The sequence below is a fragment of the Pseudopipra pipra genome, chromosome 3 (assembly GCF_036250125.1).
Source record: "Pseudopipra pipra isolate bDixPip1 chromosome 3, bDixPip1.hap1, whole genome shotgun sequence".
Taxonomy (NCBI): Eukaryota; Metazoa; Chordata; class Aves; order Passeriformes; family Pipridae; genus Pseudopipra; species Pseudopipra pipra.
The window spans coordinates 16,897,368-16,920,593 of NC_087551.1; the positions used below are offsets into that span (position 1 = coordinate 16,897,368).

The 23,226-nt window shown below is 41.2% G+C and overlaps 1 protein-coding gene across 14 annotated transcripts in view; it reads left to right on the plus strand.

The window, feature by feature from the left end:
* The first annotated feature begins 1,897 nt into the window (after positions 1 to 1,897).
* CDC42BPA (CDC42 binding protein kinase alpha) overlaps positions 1,898 to 23,226 on the plus strand; it is a 187,720-nt gene continuing 166,391 nt past the window's right edge. For all 14 annotated transcript variants that reach the window (XM_064648041.1, XM_064648046.1, XM_064648042.1 and 11 more), the window contains exons 1-2: positions 1,898 to 2,026; positions 2,754 to 2,978. In XM_064648041.1, coding sequence (XP_064504111.1) covers positions 2,783 to 2,978 — 196 coding nt within the window. In that variant the 5' untranslated portion in view covers positions 1,898 to 2,026; positions 2,754 to 2,782. The remainder of the gene's footprint in view (positions 2,027 to 2,753; positions 2,979 to 23,226) is intronic.

Genomic DNA, 23,226 nt, shown 5'->3' on the forward strand with positions numbered 1-23,226 from the left:
TAGAATTACATTCTCTGCACATTTTTTCATTCACCAAGAGTAGGCAGGAGTGTTTTTTCCTTTGAAAGGCTGTTGTTGAAGCTGATAGATCCCCTTCCCAGGTTCATTGACAGAAAGGTGACTTTTCCCAGACCCACATCCAGTCTGCTCTGCCTTTTCACACATACAGGGTAGGAAGCACTGTCCTCTCTAGCTTCATACCAGTGAGTTTATATACACCTGAGTGAATCCGAGCAAACATATGGGGCTTTAATTGTGTTGTGTATTTCATCTTCATGACGAAATGTAAGACTGCTGATGTTTTATATCAGCTGATAAAAAAGCCAGTTTAAAAAGAAAAAAGTGTAATATAGATGCTTGTTACGCCAAAACTCAGCTGAGGGTCTTCTGTTGGTTAATGAACTGAGGAAGCGGATGCCTGAGCCGTTTCCTTCCCTGGAGCTCCAGCAGACACAGGACTTGGTGGGCTCCTGGAGAACACCTGAACTCCACCAATGGCTGGTGACCTTCGGGGGCTGTACTGTGTTCCCCCCCTCCCCCGACTGTTGAGGAAGGACGAACTGAAGTTACGGGCTGACTTACAGATGACATTCAATGCCCTGCGGTAGCCTGAGCACCACAGCACATCCCTTACACCTTTGGCAAAGAAAAGAGTGGCCACCACACGCTGCTGGGCCGCTGCCATTTTCCACCCTGGAGTCGGGCCCACTCCCTGATGCCTGGAAAAAGATCAATGCACAGTCCTCTGATTTGCTTCTGCCGTTGAGTCTATACTGCTTTAAAATAAAACACGTTGATGAACAAGAAAATCCTTCAGCTCTCTGAACTGATGTGGGTTTCAAACGTCTGCGAAACGAGCTTGTTTTCCGGGCCCGTGCTGGGGTGGCGCGGCAGGCTCCTCGGGGAGGGGAGGCACTTTTCAAGTGAGGACAGAACCGCCACGAGCCGACTCATTTTCTGTCACGTTTTTAGCCCTCGAAGTGCGAGGCGGCCGGGGTCCCTGCTCGCCCTGGAGCTCGGCAGATACCCTCGGACACGGATGGCCAACACCCTTGGAACAGCAGGCAGGCGCCGCTCCCGCTGCCCGCCGGCCTAACAAGGCTAGTGGGATCTTTACTCAAAGGCCTAATTGCCGGGTAGGCGGCTGAGAGGAACCAGGCCGGGGAACGGCGGCGGCTGTCCCCTCGCCTCGGGGGAGACCCCCGGAGGGATCCGGGGGGCGGGTCCGCCCGGGGTAGCCCAGCACGGGCGGCCAGCGGCCTCCCTTCTCCCGCCCTCTCTCCCTCCCGTATCCCTGGGTCCGCCCGTATCCCTGCATTCCCTGCTGCAGCAGCATCCCCTCCTCCCCTCAATCCCATCAGTAGCGGCGGCCCCGGGTTCGGCTCCCCGCGCTGCGGCGGCGCTCGGCGGCGGCTCCCCCCGCCGCGGCCGCCATGTTGGGCTGCTGCGCGCTCGGCGGCGGCGGCGCCTGCCGCGTGTGACCGCGGGAGGGAAGGAGGGAGGGAGGGAAGGAAGGAGGGAGCGGCGGGGGAGAGGAGGGCGCGGAAGCGGAGGGAGGGAGGGAGGGAGCGAGCCGGGGAGGGAGGGCGCCGCCGCTACCCCTCCCCGCCGCCCCGCGCACGCACACACACACACACACACACATCCCGCACACGCACCGCCCGAGGATGCCCTTTGCCCGGGGGGGCGAAGCCGGGAGGGCATCGCGCCGCCGGGAGTGAAGCCACCGCCGCCGTCGTCGGGGCCTCCCGGCCCGCAGCGTGCGGCCGGAGCGGGGACGCCGGCGCTTCCCCTCCGCCCCAGGACGCGCACCCGGAGGAGGAGGAGAAGGAGGGCGCCGTCTCCGCAGCAGCAGTAGCAGCAGCCGCCGCAGCCATGGGAAGGATTTGACAGGGCTCGGAGCGCTTTTGCCGGTGTGTCGGGGCGCGCGTCCCGCCCGCCGCCCCTTGGCGCAGCGGAGGAGAAGGGGGCGACGATGAAGACTTTAGTTTTTTTGAATCACTGAAAAGCCTTAAAAGGAGACTCGGTAAGGAGGAGGAGGAGGAGGAAGGGAAAGGCTGCCTGGGGCAGGACGTGGCTGCGCCCTGAGGAGGGGGGGCTGCGCCCCACCCCGCGGTGGCCGCGGAGGCGCTGCTGGGGCCGGGGGAGGCGGCGGGGTCGACGGGGCTGCGCGGCCCCCTCATCCCTCCCTCCCCGCCGGTGTGCGCCCTCGTTTCTTCGTCCTTTCGCTTATATAAACACGTAAATACGCCTGTTTTTCCCTTCCCATCCGTTCTGGGAAGCGGATCCGGAGGGGCTGTTATCCCGTGGTGCTGCGGCGGGGCTCCTCTCAGGATTGCGCTGCATGATCTGCATCGGGAATGAAGGAGAAGACCTTCTTAAATATATAAGTGCGTGTGCCTGGGCACGCACAGTGAAATCGGTGTCAGTCAGTCTCGGCTGAATTTGAGTGCAATTATTATTATTAAAGCACCAGGAGTGGCCATATATTCCCCCCCTCCCTTCTTATTAAGCCTATTACATTTTTTTATGTATAACTATTTTCTTCGCTTAAAAATCATATATACACAGATATACACACTACATGTGTGTGTCTGAAACTCCAAGGGTTTGGTTTCAGGCTGGGAACACCGAGGTAGGCTGGAAATTAAGCACTGCCACGGTTTGACGCTTGTTAAAAATACTGTTGACTTCTTTTTAAACAACAAAACCCTCAAAAGTTTTTTTTTGTTGTTGTTGTTTTTCTGACAAAGTAATAATAATCATTAAAAAAGAAACCCCAATGCAAACTGAAACAACCATGTCTGGAGAAGTGCGTTTGAAGCAGTTGGAGCAGTTTATTTTGGATGGGCCAACACAGACTAATGGGCAATGCTTCAGTGTGGAAACCTTGCTGGATATACTCATCTGCCTTTATGATGAATGTAATAATTCCCCTCTGAGAAGAGAGAAGAACATCCTTGAGTATCTGGAGTGGGGTAAGTTTGAATGTGTTTATTTTGTGTACATCCGTCCATGTTCCTGTCTGCTTTGTATAATGTCTCTGTTATTTATGTGTAAGAGGGATTGTTTATAACACAGTGTTTTACCGGGAAGTGTTATCAGTTTTGCTGGATTTAAACGTGGTGGTGGTGCTAAAAAGAAATCCATATTGGTTATTTGTCTTCGAGGCATGTACATAAAACATACTTCGTATTTTTTCTTTTTTTTTGACTTGGATCAGACTCTTGTACTTGAGGCGTATTTGTTTGCCTTCAGGCCCAGCTGTTGAGTTTTGTTTCCTAAAGTTGCTGGAAGTATAGAATGGTAAGGGTTAAATTCGCTGGTGCCTGGTAAAAGATCAATGCATAATCCTCTGATTTGCTTCTGCCGTTGAGTCTGTACTTCTTTAAAATAAAACATGTTGATCAACAAGAAAATCCATCACCTCTCTTAAATGATGTGGGTTTAAAATGCCTGTGAAAATGGAGGAGATCACATTCCCTTCTTAAACAAAATCATTGCTGACTTAAGTAGATTGATTTTCCTGATGAAGAAAACAGTTGAAAATCAGAATGAAACTGTATGTGTCCCCAGCACCCTTTCCATTTTCTTTCTGCATTTTGTGGGAGATAGACTATTTGCAGATCTTTAAAGGAAAGCAGGTGAATGATAGCATGCCAGTTCTTCTTAAGTTGTCACAGAACTGGTTGATTCAATTTTTTTCTTTTCAATTCTCTTTCTTCCTCCTCCTAAACTCAGATGTAAACCAGAAGATGCAGTCTGACATAAGAACCTTGATGAGAATGGTTGCTGTATCTGACCTTCAAACTTCAAAGTCATGCTGCACTTCTGCATTTGCATGCAGAACCATTTACCACATTTGCCTTGTAATAAATACATCAGCAGGCCTCCTTTATTAAAAAGCACGTTTTTGAAACACGTAACAGGCATTTGATTAATTAGCTGGTTGAGCTCTTCAAAATTAAGTTGCTGAGGAAAGACATTGTTTTGATAACTGATCTAACAACTTGAGGCTGATATGTGTGTGTTTTATTTTCGTGCTCCGCACTGTAGTCATACTGACATCTAAAGGACATCTGACTCAGTAATTAAGTTTCTTGTAGTGTTCACATTGCACTGTTTTTTGTTTTCTTATTATCTGGAGAAACAGGCTATAATTAATGCATTCTAGCTAAGGAGGAAATAGTAATTAAAACTACTTCTGAAGAATCTTCCCTCTCAAACTGTCACTGGCATACAGAAGCTATGAAAGACTGGGAAAATATGATGGCTCCAAGGGTATTTTCTATGCAGTAACGTAGTGTAGTCTGCAGTGGATCTAGCCAGCTGATATCCTGTAAATAATAATAGTCAAGTTAACCATATCTAGATGGTCAGAGTAACAGTGTGTTTGAGACCCATTGTATTGGATGCTTGGTGGTTGCTTGATGGGCAAATGCATCATTACAAGGCTCTGACAGTACCTGAAAATTTCTGCAATAAACTTTCCAGGCTGCTGATGGAAATAATACACTGTTTTGGAAAGGCTGGAATAAGGTTTCTTGCTGCCCTATTTTTCCTGCTATTTTTCCACTCTCATGCTCCAGCTGTGCCTTAGCAGTACTCTTGAGCTTCAGAAGACCAGTTCCTCCCATTTCCAGGGCTGAGTTGTCTCTGTGTGCTCCCAGCTCTGCTGTCCAGACTTCTACCCTGGGAGTTTTTTCAAGAGGGTTTCTGAGGTGAGATATAAGAGCCAGCGGTCGCTGGTACCTGCCGTTTGCAGTGTCTACATGTATGATCTCTTTATCCTGCAAACGCTCACCTGAGTTGTCTCTTCGGAGAGCCAGCCCTCCTCGTGAAACTAGTGGTCTCTGGCATTTCTGTTGGCATCAGGGGGCTGGCAAAATCAAGCTCTTAGAGAGGTTATGTACCCTTCAGTGCTCTGGTGCAGTGAAGTTGCTGAGGCTACCCTGCGCTTTGATATGATTGTGACCTCTCACATCTCTCTCCCCAGAAGGGCAAACAATGCAAGTGGTTGATTAGAAAGAGGTTATATGTGGTTTTAAGGTTGGAGATGTGCTGAGTAGTGGCAGAAGTGGAAGGCTGGCAGCCAGAAATCCTGGACTCTGCCCCCACCTCCCTGAATGACTCAATGGTGAAGTGCTCTCAGCTCAGTTTTTTTCAGCTTCTCTATTTGAACAGTTGGAAAAGTAGCACCAATTTTACACCGGGGAGTTCTGAAAGCTGCTGTATGGGAAGCGCTCGTGGTTTTGAATGTATCATATGAAATAGTGTGTATTAATTTATTTTTCCCATCAGTGAAATGAAACTTTATGCCTGGTGTTTCTACTGGTGGATGTCCGTTGGTTGCTGTCTTGGAAACGCATTTTTTTGGTTTCTGCGAAGCATCTACAGATCTGCTCTGTTACTATTAAGAGTGCAATCTGAATGTATCGAAACTGGTCACGGAATGGTATGAACTTATGTGTTTACAAGGTGCAAAGTACAGATTTACTCCTGAGAACTGATCATCATCTTAAGCTACATTTCTGGTTTTGTTTTGTTTTTGTTTTTTTTTTAATTATTCTTTATCGAAATAAATAAGTTTTATTTATATTTTTAAGAAAAGGCTAAGAAGTAGCTGTTCGGTGATCACAGACTCCTGTTGAGCAGCAAAGAATTTTTTCTTGCTTTTCAGTGGTGCACTTGTAAAGGTGCTACTGTGTGGTTTTGGGGTTGGGGTTCTGTTCGTGGATGTGTATTTTTATATAAGTTGCTGAGAAGTTACATGCTGTATTTCACGTAAGACTGAAGCACAATCTAATTTTTTGGGGGAAAAGGTTTAGGAGGTATTCCAGCACGGAAAAGCTAATGTCTTAATGACAGCCATGTGACTGCAGCTATATTTAGGGCAACTAAGAAGCTTCGTGTTCTAGTACTTAGATCTTTTAGGACTGTTTTATGAGCTTGTTATCTAGAACTATAACATATTAAAAAAAATGAAGCAGGGTGAAACAGTTTAGATCTGAACTGGTTGTTCACCTTTTGTTTTGGTCTGATGTTACAGATTTAATTCAGCAAGTGGAGAAAGTAAGGTCTCTACAAGGTGAAGTTGAACTTTAAATTTTTGTAGGATTTAAGTCTTTTTTGGTCCTTGAAATTACATTAGACAGAAGTGTCAGGTTAATTATTTTGTGATTCAGAATCTGCTTTGCTTCTAAAATCCTTTTTTTGTCTTTATTCCCTATTCTTATATGGTATTAGTTTTGTGACATATGAATAAGATCTTTTGATTTTGTTGTTTATTTTACATAGGTATCCTGTATGCTAAGACAACGATGGAAACAGCCATTGTATTTGAGTTCTGAGGGTTAAGTCGGGGCACATTTTGAGATAACAGGGAGGAAATGGAACATTTAAAATTGGCTTGTTCTATGTATTTGATCTCAGTTTTTGTTTTTATTGGTATTGATAGTTGTATTTACGATTTAGAAAAGGGCTTGTCTAATTATAGCAACTGGAGCTTAGCACAAAAAGCTCTTGAGAATTCCAAGCACTTTGCTTTTTCTCTTCTCTATGTGTATGAGTTGCCACACTGATGCAAGACTGTAAGGGAGGTAGTGGAGGCTGATAATGTGAACTTGAAATTAAAACATAGTGATAAAAAGAAACGTTTGGAGGTGGTCTTGTTCTGTGAAAAATTCCTTTACAATGGCTCCAGTTTGAATCGGTTTTAAAAAGAAACTAGAACAATGTATTTAGGATACGTCAAAAGAATACTAGGATAAACTTCAAAATGTGTGTAGATTGAAGGGAGGGAAGATGTAGAGCACCACTAATAGCATGGTGAGGTCAGTGACTTGATTGAATCTGTGGTCTTCTAGGAAAAATGTAAACTGTCCTTTAGTAGGTTTTTTTTCTTACCAAAGAAGACTCTGGAAGATGGCTTAAACTGTTCTAATTTCCTCTCCAGTAGAACTCAAAAGTTGTGGTGTTTATGCAGGGCTGTTATGGTCATAGGCTAGACTGTCATCATTGCTCTCATGCTTCTGTTGTTCAGATGTGCAGCATCTCATCTGGATATTGAAAATGGTTCTATCACCATGCAACTGGTATTTTTCAAGACAAAGTTGTGAGGAGGTTGTTTGTCTGTGTTTTCTTTCTGATGATCTCTCTCATGTTTTTTTTCTTAAGAAAAAATGGTATGCCCATTTTTGAGCTAGGTTTGTTTTTAAATATCAGTAATAAAAGAAAACAAAATCTTGTCTCCAGATCGTGCCCCTGTTCTGTGTTATTCGTCTCTTTGTAGGTCCTGAACAAATCACAGACATTTTTAGCTATGAATTGCTTATATTTTGTTTTTCAAATAGACTCTTAAAAAAAAATCTGTCATTTAGGTCCTATTCTTAGCAGACAGTAATAAAAGACTTACCACTCAGCTTCTTTAAGTTTTGGTGTGTTTTTTAAAGTAGACCGTGGTGCTCAGTACTTTCCAACCTTGGTAGTATCTGACCCTGGTAGTATCTAACCTCTTAGAAATACTTTTTTAATTACATTTTAGGTATTAACTTTTTTATTCTAGTCATAAAAATGGGAATACCTCTTGATCTGACATAAGCAAAACAGTTATTCAGTTCTCTCTGGGAAAGGATGAGCATCTTGCTTGTCAAGGCCACTTAATGTGCTTAAGCATATGCCTGATCTTAAATATGAGTTGTTTCATTGCCTGCAGCTGAACTGTATGAAATGATGGAGGTTCATCAATGTAGAAGACATTATGGCATTCTTGACACATAGATTTCTGACTTTATGATAACACTATACTGCTTATTTTGTGGAATCTGTTGTTTCAGATTGTTCAGCTGCAGCCAACAATTAAATGCTTTTTATTGATTAGGGTGAGAGAAGGAGGTTCTTCAGTGCTCTCAAATAGAAACGACCTTCACATCTCTGTGTTTCGGAATATGGTGTACACAGCTTTTATAGAGATGTAGTTTTACACCAAATTACTTGACAAAGAAGAAAAAAGTAATTGCAGGAAAATACATAGAATGGTTGCCTGTGCAGTCCTTACTGTTGGGTAGCTCTGTGTTTAGCCTCTATACCTTTTGAGTTGTGACCTTTCCCACATTTATTTCACTTTTGATTCTTGTCTTGAACACATGAAACTAATTACTGTAAATTTATCAACAGTTCTGATGTGATCAAATGAACTGTGAGACCATCCAGTTAATTCTACTTGTTTTGCATTAGTTTCCAGTAGAGTTAGGCATTAACCCATTGTAACATGTTTGTTTCTTAACACATTTATATTACACCAGGTTTTTTAAAAAAACCTTAATTTTAAGTAAAAATAAGTTTAAAGGAGGTTCTTTTTGGCTGTTTTTGTTCTTTCAGGCTGGGGAAGTTTGGGGGTATTCAGAGTTGTCTATTTTGGGGCCTGTTTGAGGTCTGTGTCTTTAGGTGGACAGATTTCTGCTACTAATGTCCTATTTGTTGCAAAGGAGTATGGCTTGCTTAGATAGAAAGCTAACTAATATGTAGTTTCCAGGAATTTTAGAAATGCCTTTATTCTGTACAGAAATTCCTAGCATGCTTTGGTCTAATGGGGACAAATGGAGAAATACAATTATATGAGTTAGTCTGCTCAGTGGGCATTATAAACCTCATGACAACACAATAAATTCCCTGTTACTAGGACATTTCGAGTTAAAGGGTTAATCCAATAGATTTTTTATAGCTGTAAAATGTACTGCTGAAGATGTGTTTGAATTTTTAACCTCTGTGTAGCATATGATGCTGTGCCTTTATCTACCTGATTAAACTCTTTCCTTGCCTTTTGGCCCTTCTCTCCGGAACTTTACTGATGTGCTCTTTTATAACCTGCAGCATATTATTAGATCATAACTGACTAAAAGAAGGATATTGGGCTCTAAGTGCAATGAACTTATTTGGCCCAATATAGTTTAATACTTTGATTTTATATATATATTCTTTTTTTTACAAAGATTGGGAGAAACTATCTTTCTTTTTGAAGCTCTACCTTATGCCCTTAGATCAGTGTTTGAATTCTGAATAGGAACAGCAAAAACAAGTAATTTCACTTCTGGGTTGTACCTGTGGCTGGATAGTCAAGGACCAGTGTTGTTTTGAAATTTTATTGCAAATAAATTGCAAGTACAAAATTTCCAGATATAGTGGATGCAAGCTACTATCCTGGTAATCATTTCTGAAAGTGAACACTGTAATAAATTATCCTAGATGTGCCTTTGGACAATATTAACCCATTCATAACATCCCTAATTACTTTTATATTCTAAAGAATTTACTGTCTTCATTTGTGCAGAAAACCTCCAGAAGCAATTAGATCTTGGGTCTAAGCTCTAAAACCTGACTAAAAAAGGTACAGTGGTTAGCTGAGGCAGAATTGAAAGAAAAGGCCAACTCCTAGATTCTTAAGTTTTATCTTTTGGCAAAGCAGGCATTCCTTCTATAAGCATTTGTGCTTGTTTAATTTGATTTTCTTTTTCTGGCTGAACAACTGGAATATTTTGTTCTACTCTTGTTTAACTTACCTCAACACATTATTTTTCTAAAATCCTCATTAAGCTTGGGAATGCCACTAATGTGGACCAAAATCTTTAAAAAATGCAAGTGATTTAGGTCAGTCATGTGCAATCTTTTGTTAACGACAAGACTTTTATTTCAGATAGTTTAAACATGACATTAAGTTTAATAATAACTGCAAAAATCTTCTATTCAGGCGGGTCAGTTTGCTTTACTTCTAGTAATACAGCCTAATTAGGTTTACCAGCAGTCACCATGGATAAAATCCACATGAGGTATATCCAGACTCCTGAGACTTTGTGTTTCATAATTCTTCCTTATCCGTATCCAGACTTCCAGTTTGATTTAAATGAGTTTTGTTACACAATATTGCAGATTTCTTTTATTCTTAGGGAGCAGCTTCTTAGTGCACCTTCTCTCTGCATCTTTTTGAAAAGTTTTGTGTCTGGAGCTTGTAGATGTTATGAACTGCAGTATTTTTGTTGGCCATTTTGAGGGAAAAATAAATATATTTTGTTCAGCAATTTAGTAGAAATGTACAATAATTCTATCTGTAGAAAGACTAGATGAGTTTAGTGTGGCAAACAGGAGGGGAAAAAAGTATTTGTACGAGATAATTACATTCCCTTTAAACGTTGTGGGATTAGAACAGCAACACTTAGTTGGTCTTTTGTTCAGTTTCTTTCCAGTCTCAGAAGTCTGGGCTTGGGGGAGGATGCTCATGTCTTAGCTTAGGAGCGTGGAAGTACTTTGGCTTCAGAGTGGAGGGTTCCTGAGCAGTTTTTCTGTGTAAAGTGATTTTTTAATTATTATCTATTTTATATTTTTAAATGTTCCCTCTCACTGTTGTCTTTGTTTTGTCGTTTTCGTCTTAGAATGCTACCCTCTTTTAGACTTGCATGACAGTCTTGCTGGTAAGGTGACCTCACCTATGGTGAAGGGTCCACAGGTCTCCATTTCTGAGTCCTTCCTCCTTTCCTTTCTGTGTGTTTTCCACAGCTGATGTCATTCCAAAGCAACACTTTAATGTACTTGACTCCTCTAAGGTGAGGTCTTCTGAACGTCTTCCTCACTTCTGTTCTGTTGCTTTTCATTCCAGCAAGATCTCAATTTGTTTTTCTAATATGATGTGGATATACATGAGTCAGTCCGATATTCCATGGCCAGAATCTTGGTTTCTGGATTTGCATTGAGTTTTTTTCTTTGTTTCTCCCTAGTCATCCCCAGGCTGTCATGGTTTGGTTGGCCAGGTTCGTAATATAGAGGTTGTGTGTGGAGAACGGTAACAAAAAGTTTTCACCTGCGTGAGAAATACACTCAGGCCTTAAGTGCAGGTCCATCCACACAGTGTTTCCTGTAAAGACCCTGCACGTTTCTTATTAGATCCAATGCGTATCAATTGATTTGCTGTCATTAATCATTCCAGCTTGTAAGCTGTTGTAGAACTGGAGCCTTGGGCTGTTTGCTCTGGCTGTGAGTAAGAAGTCGTGATCTGTTTCACTCCTGTAGTCTAAATAAGATGACTCTTAAGTGAGAGTACAGCTTTATTATTTTAATACCTGAAACTAAAATAAAGAAGTGATAGGAAGGGTGGCAACGACTTTCGTTACAGGGCTGCCAAGTGGTTTAAGAAAATGTGGTTTGTGCTGTGGGACACCATAGTCCCAAGGTATTTCCTGCTCTTGCTCATTAAAGTTCTTTCACCTTTACCACGCTACCTTTTGTAAATAGAGCACTGTGTTGTCTGAATGTTTTGCAGGACACATGGTAACGAGGAGGAAATACAAGTTGGTATTTTGATTGCAATTCACCGGTTTTATCTTGGGTGGGAGCTGACTTGACGATGTCTTAAGGCTGGCTCATTCCACTGATCTTAGTTTTGTGGGTGCTTACATGGGCAGAGGGGCAAAATCCAGTCGAAAATTAACCCAGCAAAAACATGTTGAAATCTGTCACTGTGGTTGTGTGGAGATATTGTACTGGTGTGTGTATAAAAGGAAGGGGCTAGGACTGTGACAGCCCAGACTTCAGTAGTTTCACCTACTGTAGCTTCTATGCTCCAAGTTTAGAGGCTGCCTCTCAGATTCCCTCTAGCATGCCAGGGAGCTACAATTTTTAAACAAATTTTGATGTTCCCAGCTTTTTCTGATAGATGCTTGGTGTAGAAATTCAGTGAGTCTTATTGTTTATGTAGCAGTTTCCAAAACATTTATTTTCACAATGAGAAAATGTCTACTCATGAGGAGGGATCTTCAAAATAACTGCCTGATTTTGATGATGGCAGTTCCTTGGGAAAAACAGGTATTGGAGTATTTGTGTGTTCTGCGGTATTTGGCATAGTATCACTCAGTGTCTTTAAACGGTTTTCCATGTACATTTTGTAACTGAAAGACAAGGATTCTTCGTTAACACACTTGGAATTGTTCTGTTTCCCCCAACGTTTAGAAAACACATGATGTTCTATTTTGTGATTATTTAAAAAGATCCTTTTATAATTTTAGTAGGGGCTGACACAAAAGAGACTTGTTTTCTGTCTGAAGTGATATGACAGAGGAAATTATAAAAGCTGCCTCCTATGCAAACAGAAATTTGCAGAGAAGGCCATTATCATTTCACTGTTGTGTTATTTCACCCCCAGTATTGAATGTTTTCACCTTCACAGCTAGCAGCCACTTTTAACTAACTTCTAAACTTCTGCATCTTTTCAAAAGTCATAAAAATGTTGAAATAAGCCTAGGCAAACGAGTATTTCTGGATCTAAGTAGGCTGGGTAAAAAATACACTCTCTCTACTCCTGTGTGTTACTGATTTTTTGAAAATCAGGAGTGACTTAATGTCTCCACTGATGGTAATCCAGGCTCTCAAAATGCAAACTCTATGTAGAGTTAAGGTTACCAAGAAAAAATGGTATGTGATGTGTGTTACCACAGCTGGTGTGTCTTATTGCGTTAACTTGGTGTTTCTTGGTTAACCTGATCCTCGAGTAACACTTTGACTTCAGAGATGATCTGCGAACCAGTTGCTTCTAGTGGCATAGCTTCTTAGCTACTTCAGTGAGTATCTGTACAAATACACTGCTGAGTATATGCTGCAGGAGCTCATGTTAGCGCCAGAAAAGTCTCTTCCTGGATGATTTAGTAGAGATGCCATCTGATCTTATCAGTAGTAGCCTAGTGTTTGAAATTTCTGGGGGAGAAAAAAGGGTGCAGCAGGGGCAAGGAGTTGATGATTTGCTGTCTAGCTACACTCTTCTTGAATTTTTTACATTCTTTTTCTGCAAAACTAAGATCATTTAATGGAATTCATATTATTTACCGACAAAATTACATTCACTTTGTGATCTTTGGCACTACCAATAGTAGGGAATCTCTTCCAAGAAATTCTTGACATTAGTACTTAAAAATTTGCTTTAATTTCACCATTAAGTTTTCTTCATAAGGGAACAATCCAGTCTAAAGATTTTTTGCTTTGTTTTGATCATGTAATTTATGTTGTCAGTAAATGTATTTAACCATGTGTATGATCATATTTATAATTACAAAAGCTTCTTAAACACCCCAAAATCTACATGATACGTTGCTGCACACTGACTAGTTCAAAGCCTCAATGTGTTCAGCTCTACACTAGGTTGAATTTGTGGCACTAAAATCTTTCAATGGCATCAAACTGTCATATGATTATTCAAAACTTGTATAATTTTGTTCCATGTGACCTTGTAATTTTTTTCTCCATCTACTTAAATTAGGAAGTAGAATGTTTATTGATAATTCTTAGTGATGACTGCTAATGATCAGCAAAATCAATTTTTACATTTTAAAACCCAGGTGTTAAACAAATGTTATTCTCTCTCTAAAAGAACAGTTTCTTGCCTTGTGTCTTTCACCTCAGAGAGGGCTTCCATCTTTTGGGGATTTCCTTTACTTTTTTATTTCCTCTTTCTATTTTTCCAGTTGGATCAAATCAAGTCACATGTTTGGAGCAAAAAACTGTGTGACTGATAGATTTTTGTGGCACTTTTGCTGATGTTAGGCTATCATTTGTTACTCCTTTTACTTTGGATTTTCAGTTTCTCTCGGGCTCACCTTCTCCAGCTCTTTCTGCATTCCCCCTCCCTGGCATGTGAAATCACGTGCTCTTACAGTGACAGGGTGCAAAGGTCATTCTTGGCACCGTTCCAGCATCAGGGGTACAAAACCATTTCCTATGGGAAGCGTCAGAGGAAACTTACAGGAGATGGAAGATGGCAAAATTAAGGAAATTTTGGCAAAGCTACAAGTATTTCTTCTTGGTATGCCGATCGTTGTTTTCAATAACAGCCCTGCCACCATCCCCCTTAGAGCTTGTGGCAGAATTTTCATGACCTTCAAGAGAAACCAGGTCAAGCATGTCAAACTGCACCTTTGAGTTAAGCATAAACACCTATCACAGGGGCTTCAGGTCCTTTCTGTGTGTATGTGTGTCTGTGTGTTTGTAAAACACAGTGCAGAAGAGCTGCATTGCTGATACCTGATGTTCTCTGTCGCTTGGAGTATTCAATTAAGACAAATATTTGAAGTCTGTAGGTGTGCTACTTGCTGACATTTTGAACCTCACAATTTCAATCTAGGACTCGACAAATAAATCTGGATTCTCTACGTTCTCTCTGCTGTAGTGTCTGTCTCATACCATATTCTTCTATGCCTGGCACTTGAGGACTTGGGTGCTATTTTCCCTGCTGTTTTTTTTCTTTTGGAGAGAAAAACAGCCTCTCCACTGAAAGGCACGTTCCCAGGTGGTGTGTCAAGACTTCAGATAGTTTAGACATCTGAATGGGGACAGATTCATCAAATGGTAGGCGTTGACTTAGCAGCTATGAGCCAAAATTATCTGTCTGGTAGGAAGACAAAAGCATTAGTAAGACTAATTCTGCTCTCGTTTGATGGAGATAAAGTGTGTTGTTAATTCACTGATACCCATGTGGTATTAAAACAGTTCATATTGGCTGCTGAACTTTTAAAGAAAGCCAAGCCACTTACTTGAGGGCCTTAACTGGTTAAGTATTTAAAACTAGAGTTCAATTACTGTAGCTTTTTCTAGATGTCAAGAGAGAATATTTTCTTTATTTTGCTATACTTTTTTAAAATGTACTTTTAAAATGTGTATTTGTTTCCAAGTTGGGAGGACTGTAAATATGCGTTTTTTCCTTTCAATAATATGACTCCTAGTGAGAAAGTAATTTACAATAATATTGGATACTTGGCATATATTGCCTTAAAAACCTGTTTGAGAAAACTTATGTGTTATCTTAAATATCTCTGTAAAGAAATGGAGACAGAGTTGTGTTTTGTTGAGGGCTATTCAAAAATTCAGTGGAAAAGCAGTTTCTAGGGTCCAGGTTTATATGTGTTCCTTCCAATTTAATTTTTTTTCTTTAAGGTTTTTTGAAATGTTTGCTGTGGAAATTCCTGAAGGTGTGGGTGGCTTGTAACTTCTGTGTGTTTAAGTGCTTTATTTATTTGCTTTAAATTTCCAACATACTGTTTGGGTACCCTTTCTAATCTTATTTCTGTGATCTTGTTGCTGTGATGTCCTCTTTCCTCCCTCTCCTGTAACTTTAGCATTGTACAACTTGGAGCAGTAGCAATTGTTTTATTTCTCATAGAGGAAGTGCTCTCTTGTGGAGTGGATGCTTGCCAGAATTGTGTTTTGAGCAGCTGTTTATGTATGTTGAACTTGGACCTCCATAAAAAATTAATCTTCTTTAACTCATTAAGTGTTTTGTACCTCACCTTTTCAAAAGTCTTTCCTGCAGCACCACAATAGCCATACCACTGACATTTCAGAAAAGTTTTCCTAGAGTGTCTGAATGTCTTAATTAAATTGTAATGCGTTCATTTAAATCTCGTCTCATGCTTCCTATTTATGGAATAGGTCTGCACCGTCTCGTGCAACGTTTAGGGTTTGCTTAACTTGAGTGGGCTTTGGGGAACACAGTTGGTTGTGGTGGAGCAAGTAACTGTTAGGCTGCAAAATTCAGATCATTGCTACATTAGAAAGTTTTCCCTAACACTTTGTTTGCTTTCAGGAAGTCAAATATGATAACAGAGATAACCAGGAACTCTCGATTATGATCTCCAGCTAATGCTGGAAATGGTCTCCTGGAAGGCTGTATCTGCATAGGTATTGCTTAAAAAAGTTTTAACTGAAAGTTGAGGCAAGTTCTCTTAAAGCCTTGTATTTAGTCATCTGTTGAGGTAAAAAAGACAGTATAAGTAGGAAGTTTTGTAGTTCGGTCACTTCTGTGGATCAGGAAATTCCCCCTTCCTACCCCTCCTTCTTTTCTGCCTAGTGCTCCTGAGATCTGCTTCCTGCCGGTTCCCACTGGCACTCTGAACTGCCCTGTGAGGAACTGATTTTAAAGCTACTAAGTAAAACTCAACTTTCCATCAAGAATGGATGCTCTACATTTTTACTTAACTTTGTTTTCGTGTTTTGTGCTTAAGAACTTCTGAGCACGTTCTGTAGGGTGCCTGGGGGTTGGTTAGTGGTCAGTTTGTTTATACAGCAACTTAGTCATGACATACTGGAAGAGAAATGCAGAATTTTTCTTATTCATATAGTACTTGAAAAGAAAAAAATCAAGAACTATTCATGAGCTATTACTTTGGAGATAGCAACTATCTCCCAGGCACAGTGTAATTTATGTAGTACATAATGCTTTGTGTCAGTAGTTATCATTATATATGGGGCAGTTTGTTTAATAAGGATATTTCTAAGTGATTTCACTGCCTCATTATAATTTGCATTTACTTTGTGTTTCGTTTGTGCAGAAACGTTTTGTACAAATCACTGTAACTTGTTTTTTTTTGCTCTGGCAGATTTAAATGGCAGAAGTTTTTGAAGTGTCCCAAGGTAGTTACTTATGATATACCAGAAACAGAGAAATTGGAGCTGGCATTGAGTGTCTCAGAGTTCTTCAGTGAAAGTATGACAAGGGTTGGAGTTTGCCTTCCATGGCCTTCTGCCATACCAGCCCTCGTGCATACTTTCTGGACAAGGGGAAGGAATAGCTATTCCTCTGCTCTGCTGTTGCACACTTTATACAGTGACAGTGATTTAGGGTTCTCATTCTTGATATGGTACATTAGGACTTTAGAAACTTACCTCCTGTTCTTTCTTTTACAGTCAGATGTGGAAGGTCATGAATGAATTGCTGCACTGAGGTGTTAGGCTTACTTAAACTGAACTTGTTTTCTTGCAAGTCTGTGGAGAGTGGAATTTGAGGTTTTAGTCCAGTCTTAGCTTCATTAGAGCATAGATAGAGTAACTTTTAATGAATTCTTTGGTTGTTTAAAGTGAGCTTTCTTGAAAAAATTATTAACAAAATATTAGACTTCAGCCTGGCCACATGTCAACTGAAATAATGGATAGTCATTCACGCTTGTGTAAAATCAAAGACAGAGCAGTAGTGGAGTTTAATTTCTTTTTTTTTTAATGGAATAGTAACATCTAAATGAAGTGCAAGCTAGTGCAAAACCAGATCCTACATCAGTATTTGTTCTGGAAAGCTGCAATAGCTCATTTGTGGTTTTCATGCTTGTAAATAATGTAGTTATCCCACCTCCTGCTGAATGTTTTTATTCTTTGTATTTTCTGCTGATGAATGTCTCTGCTTCTCTGAACTATATTAAGGAGAGTATAGAGCCAATTATTTGCTGATTTCTCAAGTTAAATCTCAAATTGTACTGAAAAATTTAATGTTCTCCTGGAGGTTCTTGAATCCTTTTCTTTTCAATTCCATGTAACAGAGGAAGCTTTCTTTTATGTTAGTATAGTAAGTCACTTCCATTTTGTGAGCTCAGTTCTGTAGTAGGTGAACTGCAGATTAAATGCAGAGTAATTCCTTTGCTCATTCCTTTGAATGCTTTTTTCCCTCTTGCTTGTGCCTTTAACTGGTAGCTGTCACTGAATTGCCACACACAAAAATCTCCTAGACTTTGTTAGCACAGTCAAAATAATTGTTGTTTTAAGATACTTTGCTGCACCAAGCATGATAATAATTTTCCTGTGTGTTGGTTTAATTCCTCAAAAATGTTACTGCAGATGGTTGCAGTGGGAAATAAAAGGCACGTTTCTTTTTTGTGATTTCGTTAACTGCATACAATGCGTAATTTTGGACCTTATTAGCTGAGCAGAGTAGATAGGATTCAGAACTTGAAGTAATACTTGAAGTATTCTTCTTCTTTTTTTATGTTTACAGTATTGGGAGAAAGACAACCACAAGGAAAGTCAACGTGATTGTTTTTTTTTCCTTTTTTTTTCAAGCCTAGTAGCTCAGGAAGGAAACTTTACCATGAAAAGAGAAGTTGATCCGTTGCCATCACAGTGGTATTGCAGAGCGCTGACCTTCTGGTTGTGTTCAGGGCACTGCCCTCTGTTCAGCTTCTGCACAAGCGCAGAACACGTAAATGGTGGGTCACAAAAACCTTCCCACATTTGCTGAGAGTTCTGACTCATGCTTAAACCTTAGTATTTTGTCGTGAACAAACCGTGAAGCCTAAAGCCTCTGTTCCCCCAAGATATGTATCTTGCTTTTGAGTAGTTTCATATTGCTGATAGATCAGGTAGGACCAAATCTTGCTTACCTAATTCTCAGAATTATTCCAGGTGTGTTGTACATTCAGTATGACTTGAACAGTGTACAAAGTTTGTCTTTGAGCTGATTGACCTGGGATATAGTTTCTCCTGAATTTGAGGAGTTTGTATCATACAAGGAAGTGTCCCCTCTGCCCAGCCAATGTCAGCAAATCTCAGGCAGTCTCTATTAAGATCAGGAGCCAGTTCTACCTGGCATTTGGAAATGCAAGGCCTAAGTCATGACTGTGTTACTGCTTTCCTGTTTTATATCAAACTGATGTTTTGAAACCATTTGTGGAGATAGAATCCTTCCACGTTCACTGGATGTTGGGCATTTTTTGTGCTGTTTCAGTGATAAAGATTTACGGGGCAGCTCCACAGTTTGACATCTGCACGCCTGCGGGCGGTGAACTGGTTGTCGGTTGAAATGTGTCTGCAACAGCACAGAACCAGCTTAGAGAAGTGAAGAAGATGTATTGTGTGACTGTACCTTGTTGATGGGACACTTTTTTTATTTTTTATTTATATCTTTCCCAGAAATGCACCATCAGATCACGATGGTGTAAGAATAGAGTAAGGAATGGCTGTGTTGGCGTTATGAAGAAATTTACATTATGGTCTTTGTGCATCTGGGAGATAATTTGGCTGCGTAAATGCTTGAGCTAATTCTGGGTTTGCTTTAAAGGTCAGGGAATTCCTTCTAGTCTGAAAGAAAGGATATGTGAGTATCGTTTATAGCTTTAGCCAAAATAGCCTGTGTTGTCTTTTATTGTCAAATGGGAAGGTGTCATGGTTTGGACTTTGATTTTCCCCAGAGGCTGAAAAGTGGTAGACCCCAAGGGGTGGAAACCCCTAGAAGTTTTGAAATTCTGCCCAATGGGCGCTCCTGCAGAAATGTAAACATATCACAACCAGACCGGAAGAGAAGAGTTGTAGTTTTGGTGGTTGTAGAAGAGGTGGCCATGTTGTAGGGCCACGAGGTAGGGGCTCTGTGCCCCTTGGGGCCTCTGGCCCCCTCCCAGCCCCTGGCTGGGGGCTGCAGGGACCTGGAACAGCATAAAGCTGGGCTAGGTGCCTGTAGTTATGCTGGGAGACGTTTTTCTCCATGGGTACAGACAGCAGCCGGGACTGACCAGAGAAACGGTGGCAGAGAGCCAGAGAGATAAGACCTGAACTGAAGAAGCAGCAGAAACAACATGCAGCACCGGAGAGAAGACTCCTGGAAAGGGAGGAGAAGAAGAGAGCAGCAGAGAGACAGAGTTTGGGGTAAGAGACTGTACCAGATCCCCCAAAACTCCCTTGGAGACCCTCTTGGAGAAGAGGGACATGGACTCCTATTTTAGAGGAGCCTTGGACATGTAGCACTAGAGAGAGAGAGAAGCTGAGAAGCTCAGAGAGTCCTGGAACTGGACCGGGACGGCCAAATGGAATGCGGGGGGAGTTGACCTTGGCTCCCCCCCTTGCACTGCTGCCACGGTGGCAGCCTGAGAGGCAGTGGCACAAAAGCCCTGCAAGAAGGAGCTGAGTCTCCTGCAAGAGATACCAGACAGTCACGAAGACCCCCCTGTGTCTTCGTGATAATGACGTGGTGATACGACCTTGTCTGGGGTTACGAAGCCCACGGAAGACCCCTCGGTTGTGAGGCGATGGGGCCGGGGGAGTTTGATACCTCCCTCGTTGAATGCTGGCAGAAAGCCAGCTATCAGCTGCTGCATGTGGAGAAGACAGACAGAACCTGCTGCATTAGAAGATCCTGCTGCTTAAGGACTGGAAGGGATCTGTCCTTCTTTCCCTCCTGGACTTTTATTTGGAGGGGAGAAGAGATCTGGTCCATTGTAAATACATATGTCATGGTAGAGATAGTTTGTGATCATGTGTATAATGTGATATGGTATTTATTTGTACAGTCATTGTAATATATTCCCTTTCCCCCACTTTGAGTCTGGTGTGTTTTGTCTGGAAAAACCCATCTCACATTAGGTTGAGATGTGGGAGGGGGGAATGGAGCTAGGGAATTGGATTTCGGGACTATCTCAAACCATGACAGAAGGTAAGATGCATTCCATATTGCAGTGGGGAATCTTCCTGGGAATTGCTTAGCAGGTTAATGGTGTTCGTTTCCATACTTTTATCTACTTGTGGGCACTTCAGCGTAGAACAACGAAGCATCAGACTTCAGGAAGAAGGAGCTGGAGGCAGCCAGTCTCTGCAGATCTCCTGACACATTATGAATTTTAAACATGCTGCAGAGAAGAGTGGGAGAGATGTTTTTGCTCCTTCCAGGGGCTCTGCCCCTTGTCAGGCCTGAGCATCCACTGCAGAGAATGGGCAGAAATTTGGTTTATGATCACCTTGAACGTAATTTTCATGTAGATGTATCCTGAATGTCACATAAGTGGGTACCATGTGAAAGTTTTGACGTGATTTAAGTGATTATTAAATGACTTCAGAATACAGTAAACATTTCTGAAAATACTTTTTCATGCTGATATGTCTGATAAAAATACTGATATATACAGTGATATAAACACAAATCGTTAGAATTAACTGTCTGTGTGCATCCCATCTTCGTCTGTAGCTGTATGATGGTGATGTTTTCCCTGCCTCTTCTTCTCATCACCTGTTTTGAGTATCCTGTAGGACAGTAGAGTTCTGAAAATTCATTGAGATTTTGTTGGGAACTAAGTTGTCAAAGTAAGCAGTATGTAGTAAATGAAGTTGTGGTTTGCTGAAAAGGAAATTATTTTTTTTTTTAATAAGAGTATTGAATGATGCTACGAAGACTTTTATCCTCTGGCTGACTGCTACAGGGGGTTGGGTTTTTTTCATGGAATACTGGATATTAACCACATATTTTGTATGTAGCCAGTATTGTGCATTCATCACTATATGGATTAGTTAGTTGACTTCTCGTGGTTTGATGTGAAGAGATATTGAGAACTCTCAGCTGTCACTGAAATCAGCTGGAGTTCTGCTTTAAATTGTAAAGCTCTATACAATGCTACGTGCACTAAAAACTTCATATATATGGAATTCTAAATCTATTGGTTAGTATGGGATGACTGCTTTTTCCCTTAATTTCTCATGTCCCAGTTCCTGTTCTCATAAAAGCGATATGATCGCTGCTCTTCAAGGATTATTTTGAAAGGCAGTGTATTTTGGAGCTTGCTGTAGAGTACATTTTTTGTGAGAATTCACAAGTCTTGTTGCACAATAAATAAGGTGGACCGTTTTCAGGAACCACATGAATATATTTTATCTGAGCATTGGAAAAGTCAGAGAATATCATCATTTGTCTGTCTGTGGCCTCTAGTTTGTCACCATCCCAAACTTTAGTCTTCTTTGATAGTGATGTCTTGTATTTTTGTGGTTTTTTTTCTCTTTGATGCATACTTGTCCAGTCCCAGTTTCGTTCCAATGAATTGTCTTTAGGTTTTGGTTTAAACTGAGCATTCAGTTTGTAAATTGCACATTGCAAGGCGTGTGTATTTTCTCTACTTCATTTATTGTTGCAGCTGCAGTTGATCAGGACAACCTGCTTCTCTGAACATAACTGATACCATTTTTGAAGACAACTTCTGTTTTGAAAGAGAGGAGTGGAATTTTTCTGAATTAAAATGAGGTGTGATAGAGCTACTGATAGATGTGGAAAGGGGAAAGTCTATATAAAAGAAGTGGTGACAACTTTCATTTGGCTTAGTCTCAGTGCCACTATGTTTTGTAGAAAGCTAAAGAGGGGGTGTGCTGTGCTAAAAATAAGATAGTCTGTGTGTTAGAGAAGTAAGTGTGTTTTAGAGCACATGTTTAAAATTCCTGTAGATTCAGTGAGAGTGTGGAAATGTATTTAAAGGCATCCAGGGAGGGATCCTGTCTGCCCGAAGTAGAGGCTTTCTGTCATGTTCTTTCTCGACCTTTAGGAGAGCATAGTTTGGCTTTTCGTAGCGCACTTGTCAGTTTGCCTTATCAACATTTTGCAGTTGATGCTCTTCTGTCTTTGAACACCCAAAGGTAACTCTAAAGCCATAGTTCAAAGTACTTTTTTTTCTTGCCCATTTGAGGGAGGGGTGGTTCTTGGGAAGCTACAACTGCAGGATGTTTCAGCATTTAAATGTACCTCAGGCAGTAGGGAAGGAAGCCAGTGTTTCAGTTCCAGCTCCAGACACTTGTGGCTAGAAGACAGCATGCAGGCCTGTAGATAAAGGACATTCTGTATCGCTTCTGCTTCACCATTTTTGGGAAAAGAGCACTGTGTTTTCCTTCTCCAGTGGTAGGCTTTGTAGTAGGAACATACTTTTCCAAACCTTAAGTTAGGAAGCAGCATAACACCAAAAAAATCCAAAGTATTGCTTTTTATACTTTCCTCTTTTAAAATCTCACTGCTACAGACCAAAAGCAAACCAGGCTGCTTTTCATTTAATCACAAGAATATTTAGAGCTTCAGCCCTGTCATTGTGTACTTCATATCTGGTGTAGGAAAATCTTTCCTTTTGACAGAGATGTGGGCATTGTGATCCCTTCTTCACTAGAAGTGGGTGCGCTTCTAGCCCTGGCACTGTTGCTCAGAGTCAGAGAGTGCAGAACAGAGAAAGAAGGCCTTCAACAGAGGCAACAGAGAGAATACCTTCCTTTAACAGTGGTCAAATCCTTAATCCTTACATCCATGCTGTTTTGAGAAAGGAAACAAACAGTGTAAAGGTCATGCCTTAAACAGTGCTCCCATGTCACTCTTCATCAGCACTGTCTTATTTAAAGTTTTCCTGATGATTCATTACTGTTGTCTTTTTCAGACCCTAAGATTGGAAACTTTTACACTTCCCGCCTTGCACTAAACCTGAGATCTTTTTGGATAAATTCTTTCTTTTAGGCATACTTAAAAAGATAGTGCATTAATGGCAGTGTTGGATACTCAGTCCATAAAGTTGCTGGCAGTCTGTCTGTATTAAGTGTGGAGGCAGTGCTGTACCTGGAGGAATACAGGTGGTAATGGTGCAGTTGTATTGGTGGCAAAAAGGTGTCTGACTCTTGCTAATTTGTGCAGAATGATGCAAATCGCATAGCAGA